Source organism: Euphorbia lathyris, chromosome 1, assembly GCF_963576675.1.
Source record: "Euphorbia lathyris chromosome 1, ddEupLath1.1, whole genome shotgun sequence".
Classification (NCBI taxonomy): Eukaryota; Viridiplantae; Streptophyta; class Magnoliopsida; order Malpighiales; family Euphorbiaceae; genus Euphorbia; species Euphorbia lathyris.
In genome coordinates this window covers 18,235,690-18,248,331 of record NC_088910.1, presented here as the reverse complement: position 1 = coordinate 18,248,331, position 12,642 = coordinate 18,235,690, and the positions used below count along the sequence as shown (strand labels likewise).

Sequence of the window (12,642 nt, the reverse complement as noted above, 5' to 3'; positions counted from 1 at the left end):
ACGAACGAAATAATATCAAATAAAATTATAGCATGTTTAGCAAATAAAACAATACAATTTTACATGTATAAACATTAAAAACCTTATTACAGAGGTTTCAAAAAAAAAAAAACTCATTATAGTTATTAAATAAAAAATATTACGATAAGAGGGAGGTGGAAACGAAAAGAAGAATGGAAGGCGGAGAAGTGAATGAATGAAAATATAAAATGCCCCGTGTGGCGCCGAGGTTTCCCCGAGTCTCGGCCAGCCAACACCATCCGAAGGGGTCTATCCCCTTTTTAACCGAAGGCATCCCGACAATTCATATATCCGTAATCCGTCCCGGGGGGGAGGGTTATCGTGGGTAAGCCTCCACATATAGACAGCTCGCATTATGGGCCCACCCAAAGTGTCCGCCGGGATTCCACCCGAACAGAGACATCCGCCTCCCTTCCCGAAGGCCGGATGCCCGACTCTCCTAGTCCCTAGTGGACTAGGGTGGATCACTTAAACCAGTCCCGACAACTGAGACCCTGTCCTCTCTATAGTGTTTCTTACACCAACTCGGGTCATACTACCGCCAGACATACATATGTCCCATACACCACAATATATCCAAAGGTACGTCTAGAGGTTCCCGTTTGCCCTAATCTTGTATGGAGGTCCCTTATAGAATATAATAAGCCTATAGCCTTTGGATCATGCGGGGAAAGTTGCCCCATTTGGGAGAATTGGCATGGACATTCTCCACGGGCCCGATCTTCCCGCCGCTGCTGCAATTCCTCACCGATGGCTTGATCTTCCACAATTCTGCCGCAAACCTTCTGCGATGCCTTTGCTATGCCAATATTAACACCTTGGTCCAAGCCACGGGCTGAGATTTGCCTACGGCCAAATCTCCGCCCGTGACACTCTCCCCCACTTGGATTATCAACGACCTCGTTGATGGATTCGAAAAGGTGAACATCACTTCACCCAGAACAACAACCAAGCTTCTGCAATAATCGACCGATGCTTCATCATCCACGCTAAACTCCGCTTGCTTCGAGTTCTCCGACCTTTACCCTTTGAAAACTTGACCCAATTCCAACCACCATTCCACGACTCGCCAAATCTTCAACTGACGAATCTAGCCACTGCACTTGAAAGATTACGCTTCCACAATAACAGAAACAAAAAAGAAAATTCATCAAAGTTTGAAAAATGTGAAAAATTTCTTCTAGTGTTTCTAATATCATTTATCCGAGTATTCCAAATCTTATACGACTATATACTTATATTCACGGTCCACATAGGGATTATACTTATATTATACTTATATCCATGGTCCTCACGGGTCCATTCCCCCTCCCCCACTTGAGGTATCGCTGCCTCAGCGATAGGGGAGAAAGGGGTTTGGAACACCGATGACAAACCTGAATACCAACTTGGTCCAACAACAAATTCTCATACGAAAATTAAATAATAATTATATAAATAATGTTTAATATTATTCATAAGTTTATTGAGAACTTATATCGAGTTTGTTCATGAATTTCTATCGAGGCTGTTCGTAAACATTATAATCGAACTTTTCATAACTTATTCACGAGCCTATAAACGAACCTACCGTGAACTTTCGAACCGAGTTTTGTTCTACTCAAACTCAACTTGTTTACGAATCCAACCTTTAAATCGTGTTTGTAAACGGTTCTTTTATGAATTAAACCGAGCTTTTATCGAACCGACAACCAAACTGTTTATGAGTGGCTCGGCCCATTTCCGGCCTACTAATTTACAGCCCTTTGCTATTTAAATTTTCAGTACTCCCGCGAATTCAACCGATATATCGGTACGATTACGGATACCGGACCCGGTATCAGCTTTTCCATTTTAGTGCACTGCATATCTATGAAAATTTTGAAATTCCAATTCTTTCGTAAAACGCTGCTCATTCTCGCATCTTACCTTTCTTTCTCAGACGACCTCACTCTCCCTCTCCGTTCAAGAATCCATTTTATGTAGTGGTTCGATTCTAGGGTTCGCTAGTGGAAATCCAGGTCCATTTCTGGTTTCGTGTTGTGAAAAATTCAAGTGATTGAAGCATAATTTAGGCGAACGCTGTCAATCTCTCTCTGAATTGAAATTAAAGGTGTGTATTTCTCTTCTTTCTCGTCCTTCTTCAACCTCCTTACTTGTGTTAGTAATTATAGGAACTTGGTTTCATAATTTTGTTTCTCTTGTATGATTGTGTTATTGTCAGCTGAAATAGTGGGCTACTACATTCTGTTGCAGATGGAAGCTCTGTATGCTAAACTCTACAACAAGTACGAGATTGTAAAGGTTTCTCCTCAATTTTTTAGTTAGAGCAGCTTCTATCATTATATTGTTTTGAGTTTGTTCTCATTTTGGATTTTAAGCGAGTTTTTGGGGTTCAGTGTCTAGTGAATTTAAATCTTCTTTTTCTTCATCTTCTTTCGTTTTCTTTGGATTTTCTTTTTTCAACTTCCTGTTTCCATTTCTTCCCTGTCAATTAAAACGTGATTGTTAGATTATTCTAATTGTGGTTTTTCTTGTTTATAGAAGAAGAGGCTTTCGGAATTGGATGATACCAGCAAAGATCAAGAACAACATTTTTTGAATTATGTGTCTGGTATGTGGCCTGTGTCTATTGTGATCCATTTGTCTTTGAATTCATGCATTGCCTCTGTCTTCACATTCTAGAAATAGATTCTTTCGGCATCAAATTTGAATTGGGTTTAAGTATGGGTCTTGGGTTGGATTTGGAAATTAATAGTCATAAAATTAAGAATCCAACTCAGAAAATCATTTTCTCCAAAGCTGGTTAAACTTTCTACACTGTAATTAGGAATCTTTGAACTGGTCTCAGTCATTTATTCTTATATAATGATCTGGTTATGAGAAGTCAGTTTATTTTCAGAAAATTTCTCTCACACTCCAGTAAAAAGGCTAAACTTAATTTTTTGATAAAATATGTAACAGATTCAACAATTCCTTTTCAAAATATTCTGCTGATTAACGTGGTTTGAAAGCACTTGAAAGGTTTTGATGATTTATCAATAAATGCTTAGCTAAAATTCTAAGAGGTTGTAATAATATTGTTAAGTACCAATGGGTAAATAGAAGCCTGAGGTGTTATAACTTATCAGTAATAGTTCAATAATTTATTTTTAAACCTATGAAATCATATGTATAATACCCGGAATCTCCTATCGAGGCAGCACAACAGTAATATGATCACATCCTTATAATAGCTTTTGTCTTCAAAAATTTTGAAATTGAATTATTTTTAGTCATATGTTAGGTTATCTCAATTCTCATATGAGTATTATCATTGCAATTGTTATCAACAGTCACATGTAAGAATTTTGCTTCCTTGCTTTTATCCATGCTTCCTCTTCCATTGTAGTTGACTCTTTTCTGGTGTTTCTGATACAAATATTTACTTTCAATAAAGTAAAGAAAATAAACAAAACTTCTGATTTTGATGTTGTATTATTCTGCTTACTTGTTTGCTTTTTTATTGTTGCAGTTGCGGAAGAGCTAATACAACACGTAAAATATGAAAATGATAAGTTGTGTGCACAAGTTAGTGAGTTGAGAAGTGAAATTTCTTTGATAAGGCACGAATTATAATCTTTTGTCATGTTTTCTTTTTAGTGGTTCTACCTCTTGGAGTTGGATTACACAAGGTCAGATTCATATATGCCTTGTGTATAGATTTTGTGAATAACTCTTGTTTTTCCTTTTCTGTTGTATAGGTGTACCAAGGATGACGAGTGTGCACAATACAAAAAGTTGCTTGTGGAAGAAAGAGAAAAGAGTAAGGAACCCGTACAGCTAGCTGAAAATCTGAATTTCTTTAAAAAAAATTTTAATCAATTTTGTCAATGTACAGTTCAATCATTCATCAAGACTTTTGAACCCACATGCTGTGTGTTGCAAATATTATTTACTAAAAGATGTTGCTAATTATAGCATTTTGGGTCAAGAATTTAAACTCAGTGTTTCTCTTCTTGGCGGCATTTACAGCCGGTCCCAAGCCTGGACAAAGGAGGAGGGTTGCAGTAGGTTTGTGGCGGCCAGCGTAAAACTTAGCCACATCTTATGACATGAACCAAAATATATGGTTCATGTTAGCCGACCCCGAATCATTTCGGGACTAAGGCTTTGTTGTTGTCGTTTCTCTTCTCCAAGTTTGAATACCATGCTATCCTAACTCATTAATTAGACTGTTGGACTTTGTTCATTCTACTTTCTATACTTATTTACATGTTTGCTAATGCATATACATATGGAAGTATCATCAATTCTATTATGAATCCTTTTCATTCCTTCGTCTCAATACGAATTACCATTTTATGCACATCCATGTTTGCATATTGAGGATGTTGAACTTGTTGTAGACAAAATTCTCTCGGAAGAAGTTGAGAGGCTTCAAAGTCAAGATTTTTCTCTTCATTTAGAGGATGCCAAAAATGTCGATAGACAGTTAATGATTACTGAAATTGCTCAAGTTACGCCAACAAAGGTGACCAGCAACTCAACAAGAAGAATAACAAGAAAGCGTAACCGAGAAGCAACTGCTGGCGTGGAAGTTAATTCTCCTACTCGAAATGATCAAGATGTGTTATTGGTAAGAGAATCAGCAAAGGGTTCACCTGAGGGAACTTTGTCCAGCAACTCAACTAGAAGAATAACAAGAAAGCGTATCCGGGAAGCTACTGCTGGGATGGAAGTTAATTCTCCTGCTCGAAATGATCAAGATGCGTCTTTGGTAAGAGAATCAGCAAAGGGTTCACCTGAGGGAGCTTTGTCCAGTGGGGATCTGGAAAATGAGAAGCAGGTATATGACTTTATACTTTTATAGCCAAAGCTACATGTTCCTTTTCCTTATCTGACTATGCTGGTGTTGTTCTCCAGCCTCAATGTTGTCGAAGAATTGTTCAGGGATCAGGTAGGTCTCGAAGTTGAGTTCTATACCACATTCCTCTGCATGTGTCTTCATACAAATTAGCATATATTATTTTTATTTTCAGGTGTTGATGTTGAGGACAGTGGGCATATCACCTGCCAGTTCCAAACTCTCATTGAATACTTGCTGGGCATGAAATTATGTGCTGATTATCAAACTGACAGGAAATGCATTTTAGCTCTGCATGAATCAAGTGGTAATTCCTACTATATACGTATCTATCGTGTGTGTATACTTCAGTTTCCTTGTGATTCTGTTTCTTGGTTGGTTTGTGTTATGATGATAGTTAAGCTCCAAGAATAATTTTATATTAATCTCCAATATACCCCACATTTGAATGCCCTCTACGCTTGAAGCGTGTATAGCATAGACCCATTTTACAACCACAAAAATTGTTAATAGTTTCAAGTCATACTACAAGTGAAGATAGAATCCTATTACGGGGTTACACCTTATATCAAATCTTGAAAGTTATCAGTAATGTGCAGTACATCTTGATCTGTTCATTTGCCATGAAATGTGCCGGAAAAAATTCGTGCTTTTTTGTTTGTTTAATTTATAGATATGTTCTTACCACAAATGGTTTTTCTTTGAAAATTGGTAACTTGTTGTGCTGATGAGACATGATAAATTGGTAACATGTTGTGCTGATTAGACATTGGCAACATGTACAACTGCTGCTTATTTTTTATGATCTTAATAATGTTCACATTTCTAACAAGAGAAGAATGTGTGGCTAACCAAGACCTTCTAACTTGTATTAATGTTGTATCTTTCATCTGCTTTAAAACAAAACACGTGAGAAGACGCCTTGAGTTAAGTGGAAATTACTATGATGAGTTGTTTCATCTGTTTTTCTGAGGGTAACATACATTGATGATCTTTGAATTATAGCGCTACTAACATTAGGACTCTTAAACTTCATTTCGTGATATAAAAGTCCTTGAATTTTACATTAATGTAACATTAAAGTCCAAATTAAAAAAATTCTGTAAATTTTTTTAACGAAATGATGACCTAGACAAGTTTAATAACATCATTGACTCTTTTCTTATCCATTTCACCATAAAATTATGGTCAAATACCCTCATCATTCTGTTATTTTTTTGACAGACTTTTGTTGATTCGGACTTTAATGTTGCAATAATGTAAAGTTTAAGGTCAAGCAATGAAGTTTAGAGACCATAATATTAAGAGTGCTATAGTTCAAGAGCCATAAATGTAATTTACTCGTAATGTGATAACCTATTATCTGATGTTTAGTTTAATTGAATTATGGACTATGGTGACCTTTGAGTTTCTTTCATTTGCAATTGGATGAATTGTTCTTCTTTCGACTGCTTGGAATTTTGATTACAATGAGAAATTTATGTGCTTTAGTTCCCTAAAGAAAGAACTGGTAGCTTAGCTAATTTTCTGAAGAGACTGGAGACTGGTGTTTTCACTCACATGCAAGACTGGCTGGACGCGTAATGTTAGTGTAAATTATATTTACACCCATGGCCACTTAATTTTACTCTTATGAACATGATTGTCACTCAACTTTAAAATTTTACTCTTATGAACATGATTGTCACTCAACTTTAAAATCCGACGTAAAAGTTACTTACTTTGCCCTTTACTAATGTAGAAGTTAACTTTTTACCACTCTAATAGTATGTACCTCTGTTGTAGAGCTGATGGAAATGATATCTTAAACAATTTTAATTCTTGAACTTTTTGGTGCTTAGGATATTTAATTGCCGTTTGGTTAGAATAGAAAGGTAGTTGTTCAGAGAAAGAAATTTTTGAAAATGGTGATTTGGAAAATTGAAAATGTGGTTTCACACGAAATGTGGTTCTAAAGAATTTTAATTCTTGGAACTTTTTAATTTTTAGATCGTCAACGATCATTTTGAAACCGTTTACTTTCATAATGAATTTTTATGTTATTTAAAGGCAAAAGGCTTTATAATTAATTTTGAAGTTGAATGACCATGAATGTATATCCAGAATCCTAAACTTTTTGTTCAACCGAATCTTATTGGGAAAAAGATTATACTTTTAGGCTTATATAAGCAGAATTGTTTGTTGGGTAAATAATTTATTAGTCCCTTACTTTTTTACCTAACACATTGTTTAGTCTTCCTATTTTGAAAAACACATTATAAGGTTCCTAACTTTTGCCAATATTAATCCTTTGGTCCTTTTGTATAGTCTTAGACTTGTAATTGTTATATTTTCACATAAACAGATATATATAAAATAACAGAATAATATGGTCAACTTGTATCGTATTGTAGTTGTCCTAAAAGCTAAGATATGTTCGGTTAAAACTCTAAAAAAATAGATAAAAGGACCATAAGGTTAATATTGACAAAAGATAGGGACCTTAAAATGTGTTTTTCAAAATAGGGGGACTAAACAATGTGTTAGGTAAAAACTAGGGACTTATAAATTATTTACCCTTGTTTGTTTATTTATTTGAGCTGAGAGTTTTTGTATTTGTGCTTTTAGAATGTGCATATATGTGACTTTTGGGTATATTTGAAAGGACATGATTTTCTGATTACTAATGATTTCTGTGATCCCCTTCACCTGAGTAGTTAAATCTCTTATTTTTATGATTGAAGTTTTAATTTTTATTCCGTATATCAAAATTATTGTAATCAATAACTCTAAAGTGTTATAAATTTGAATGGGTGTGACAGGTTACTCCTTCAGTCTGACGTGGGTAAAGAATGAGAGTGGAGAAGAAGAGGAGCTGATATATAGAGTATCGAGATTAGGGACGTTTGAGATGGTAGCACCAGAGTGGATGAGATCGGTCCTGATGTTTAGCACTAGCATGTGGCCTATCTTCTTTCAAAGGTTAGCTCGCATTATTAAGATGCACTGCTGAACTACTCTTGCTACACCTCTCAAACCCACTCTGTTTTTTTACTACTGGAATATAGGAAATTGAGAAGTTACTCGAGTCTTTACTCCTTTTTTGTGCGGACTAAACCATACCCAGCCCCCTGAACTTACACGATGATCTATTTTCCCACTCAATTATCTAAAAGTGGTATTAGAAACCCTCTATTTTCATTATAATGAAAACAAGATAAAGTTCCAACATTAGTACAAGTGTTCATGGAAGTATTGGAATCAGCCTGCATATATGTAGACGATTTAGGAGTTAAAACTATATGCAATTTTTACAAGAGAATTTGTGTACTGTCTATACTAGCCTCATTTGCAGTTTGTTTTAGTAGTGCACAATCCTTTTTATTATGACATTGGTTCTTGTAACGAGAACATGTCATGTTATGATTGTTTCCGTTATAATGAAAAAGAGGGGGTTGCTAATACCACTTTTAAATAGTTAAAGAAGCAAATAGACCGTCCCGTAAATTTAGAGGACAAAATGACCAAAAGTGACAAATTTAGGAGGCGTATGGTTTTAGGCGTTCTTGTGCACTTCACTCAATTGTTTCAGAATTTCTTTGTTTCTTCAAATTTATTGATGGTTAATCTATGTTGTCTCTTCATGGAGCTAGAATCTTAAATTTAGAGATGTAATTATAGTATTTTAGACTTTTTTTTTTTTGGGGACGGAGGACCACCTGAAACCACTACCAATATAGATTTCAGAGTTCGTAACAGACTTTCTGTACACCCCTCCCTTATAACTCGAGATTTTCAATTTGCTCCATTTGGATGTTTAGTTTAGTCATAAATAACATGTGTTGATGTATATTACTACTTTGGTATTTAGTGATTTTAGAGTGGTTTAACGGCTTTTTATAAACGACACATATCGTTTGATGTGGGGTCTTTGTGTGTAATGACTCGGTCCCTTGTGGACGGCGTAAGAGTAAAGGCCTGAGAAAGGAACGGTTCTAAAGGATAACGATGGGGTATTAATGAACTGAAACCCACATAAGAAATGGAGAGAGAGAGAGTGATTGAAGTTTATTATTAAGGTGATAATCCAATATATGCATATGCGTTCTAAAGTCGAGAGATCCAAAGTGTTGGATTTCTGCCAAAGCAAACAATATCAAAGTGAATGGTGAATTGTATTTCGAGCATATAAATTACTAGCGAAATTGATTTTTGTGCATTCTTTTTGTTGCTAATGAAGCATAACTTTATAACACCGATAAGAAAATTCTAAAAAAAGTTTCGGAACTCTAAGGATAAGAATGATATTTGGTATGTTGTATATTTAGTGTTAAACGTTGAAATGATGTTAACGTTTTTAAGTAATATTAATTTTAGTTCTATATTATTGAAAATTTGAAAAACTTGGTTTGCATTTTACGGTCATTTCAGACCTTTCAAAACAAGTTGGATACTAAACTGCTAAACTGAAGCAGTTTTGTAATTTTTTGTTGGTATTTGTAATTGTATTAGTAACATAGAAACAATTTAGATTTTTAATCAAAAAAAATTGTGATTAATTTATATGTGATAGATTTAGTTATTAGCATTTTATAAGTTTTCGGTAATAAATAGCTAAAGCTGATCATTTTTTAAAACGTTCCATAAATTTGAAATATTTTGTATGTTAGGTTCAAATATGTACTTTAAGGAAAATTTTAAGGTCAAATTTGTCTTTTATATTTGACAAGTTGTATATTAATTAATAAAACTTTAGGTATAAGGTGTAAAAATATCTATAATTTTGACAATCAATAGCATTTTTATCTCTTAGCATTGATAAGTTGGGTCAAGTTCAGATAAAATTACAAAACACATTTTATTTTCTTATTATGCATAAGTTGCATATTAGTTTGTTCTATTTTTTTGTTCAGCTCGAATACAATATATTTTGATTTTTTTTCACGTGTATACATATGTTTGTGATCTGTTATTGACGAGTGAAAAAATAATATATATATATATGTAGTAGAGATGATAAGATTCATAATTGAAAATAAGCAGTTTGATAAAATATTTATCAAATTGAACGGTCAATATGAGAGGTAAAATAAATCTTTGTTGCTAACATTAGAAGTAAAACTAGCATGAACACCCGTGTTACATGATTAACTATTTTTTTTCTACGTAGTAAAACATAGTTTTAAATGTTATATATAAATTCTAATTAAATAATAAAATTTATAAAAAAATATTAGTTAAATTAACACGATATCGACAAAATAAAGAAAAATTTAAAAGTATATTTATATATAATAACAAAATAATACAATTTTAAATTGAATGGGTGGTGCTATTTATCGTCCCCGTTTTCCTACTTACCGTCCATTTTTTACTATATTTGCCCTCATTTTTTTTTGCCTAAAAAATTGAAAAATGTTTCTCTCGAGCAAAACAAAAAGTAGACGGAGAATGGATCCGAAAAATCTAGCCTAAAACTTTAAATATTCCAATTTTTTAAAAAAATTATTCGAAAATTTTGCCTTGGCCCGCCCCTAGACAAAGGATGGCGGGTCATTGACTCGCCATCCCTAAAGAACTAGCGGGCCAAAAGGCCCGCCATTTCGTTAGGGATGGCGGGTCAATGAACCGCCATCCCTTGTCTAATGGCGGGCCTTTTGGCCCACCATTTCATTAGGTATGACGAGCCATTGACCCGCCATCCCTTGTCTATTGGTGGGCCAATGGCCCACCCGTTCTGTTGTAAAGGCGAGTCCGTGACCTGCCATTCCTTGTGAAATGGTAGGTCACGGACCCGTCCAGGGTTATAAAAATTTAAAAAAGTAGTGTGGAGGGAAGGGGTTTGAAACTTTTTATTTTTCAAAATAAAGGGCAGAGGCTAATATGTCCATTTAAGGGCGGTAAGTAGGAAAAGAGAGCGGTAAATAGCAACCCACTATTTATATGTACAAAAATCTTTCGATATGAAAATGTTAACTCAACGAGAAATCAATAAATTGGTAAGCAAAGGAGTTAAGTTTTAAAGGAATAAGACAGAAAAAGGCATAATGAGTTTCGTTTCAGTTAACACAATGTTGGAACAAATGTTTGTTCATTGGTGAGTCATCACACAACTCATATTGTCGAACCGGAGACTCAAAATTTTTAATAGCTATTTTCATGAATTTTTTCCCGTTTTCGGTTCCTCCGCCATTACCTTCATTGTTTTTCTCTTCTTTGTATGTACTCAAGTTTTTTTATAACTATTTTCATGAATTCTTTCCCGTTTTCTATGCTTCCGCCATTGCCTTTACTGTTTTCACTCTTCTTCGTATGTTCTAAACCTGTGTTTAGAGCCAATAGCCACATTAATGGCATAGAAATGCATATCAAAATCACTTCAGAATAACTTTAAGAAATTTGTCTGAGGCGATATTTTCACGCAATGGAACTGATAACCCGGTTCATGTAGACTTTGTGAATGGATTAATCAATCTACAATCTAAAATATAAGCAACTGGTAAAATTGATCAACAATCAACACTCATCTTCTGCCTAGTAAAACATAATCAAATTCTTGTGATTAACTATCACTATCAGAATCCTCATCAAACTATTATACTATTAAAATATTACAAGAAATGAAAAATGGAATGAATGCTAAACCTTATGTACAATCAACTCGGTTTTCTAAATTGTAAAATTCAATTATTCAACTAAATAGCAAATGCTAAGTTTACTAATATTTACTCTTCACCAAAACTCTTCAAATTCATTACTCATCATTCATCATTATGACAGTCTTCATCTAAAACATCATTCAGGGAAGTTTAGAAGGTCAATATATTACTTTTAAGTAAGTTCAAAGGGCTAATGAGCATCTCCCCATAACATAGTCAACAACAGTTACACATTTGTCACGTCTAACTCGTTATAATGGATAATTTGTTTAGCAATATCATAGTCTTATGTTTGAAAAGTAGAAGAAGATAAATTTGAATGCAAAGTTTAAGCTTTTATTACTCATCACTCCTTTTTTTTTTGTACCGTGAGAGGAACAAACTTCATAAAGTAGTTCTCCATCTGATACGGATTGAAAGCGAGAAATGAAGGTTTTAGTCGTAAACCAACAAAGATGTTCTTCTCAAGCTTAACTTGAAGGAGTGAATCCCGATAACAAGGTATAAACCTTAATTCTCAAAGAGAAATGATATTTGATTGATAAAAGTTGTTCCATTCTTACAAAATGAGGGTATAAATACATCCCCTAATGACCGACGCTACCCCTATTAGGGTTACAAAAAGGCATAAGACAAAGGGCAAAATGGATAGTCTGCTCAGACAAGGAGTACGTCGGCGCAGGTACGGACTGTCAGGCTGTCTGTTGGTCGACTTCCTGAGGAAGTAATCTTGGCGATCCGCCCATGCTCATATGTGGATACGCCTTCTAGCGTACTCCTAGATCCGCCTTGCTCGCATGTCTTGGGGATCCGCCCTTCCAGGTGCATCCTCTGTGAGCTTGATTCTTGAAGACCCGCTAGAGTCCGCGCGATCAGTGTGGCCAGTTCGGATGTCCGCATCATTCTCCCCTTCTTTAAAAGAGTCCGGCACTGATTCGTTTTTGTTGAGCTCTAAAGGACCATCCGATTTCCATGGGCTAAGGTCACGGATGTTGAACGCTGGTGAGACTTTGCCAAGCCAGTTTGGCAATGCTATATGATAGGCATTGGCGTTGATCTTTTTGGTGATTTTATATGGCCCATACCTCCTAGGCCAAAGTTTGCTGCTTGCGGTGTTGGCGAGCCTCTCCTTGCCCAAATATACCATGACCTCATCTC

The 12,642-nt window shown here is 35.0% G+C and overlaps 1 protein-coding gene across 4 annotated transcripts; it reads left to right on the top strand.

Moving 5' to 3' along the window:
- The first annotated feature begins 1,819 nt into the window (after positions 1-1,819).
- LOC136223462 (uncharacterized) lies at positions 1,820-8,699 on the top strand. Of its 4 annotated transcripts, none has more exons than XM_066011497.1 (9): positions 1,820-2,113; positions 2,257-2,298; positions 2,545-2,614; positions 3,515-3,605; positions 3,744-3,805; positions 4,389-4,828; positions 4,906-4,939; positions 5,022-5,153; positions 7,648-8,699. In XM_066011497.1, the coding sequence occupies exons 2-9, from the start codon at positions 2,257-2,259 to the stop codon at positions 7,836-7,838; spliced, it is 1,062 nt and encodes a 353-aa protein (XP_065867569.1). In that variant the 5' UTR covers positions 1,820-2,113; the 3' UTR covers positions 7,839-8,699. The 4 variants fall into 4 exon arrangements, with proteins under 4 accessions (XP_065867569.1, XP_065867553.1, XP_065867562.1 ...); XM_066011481.1 differs by having other exon boundaries at positions 2,257-2,304; XM_066011490.1 differs by having other exon boundaries at positions 2,225-2,298.
- The last annotated feature ends 3,943 nt before the right edge of the window (positions 8,700-12,642 follow it).

What these genes read in the sequence shown, in the direction of transcription:
- LOC136223462 (XM_066011481.1), top strand. Translation starts at nt 2,257, where the DNA reads ATGGAAGCTCTGTATGCTAAACTCTACAACAAGTACGAGATTGTAAAG. An exon ending in ACAAGTACGAGATTGTAAAG is followed by an intron (nt 2,305 to 2,544) that starts GTTTCTCCTCAA and finishes TCTTGTTTATAG; the next exon opens with AAGAAGAGGCTTTCGGAATT. An exon ending in ATCTGGAAAATGAGAAGCAG is followed by an intron (nt 4,829 to 4,905) that starts GTATATGACTTT and finishes GTTGTTCTCCAG; the next exon opens with CCTCAATGTTGTCGAAGAAT.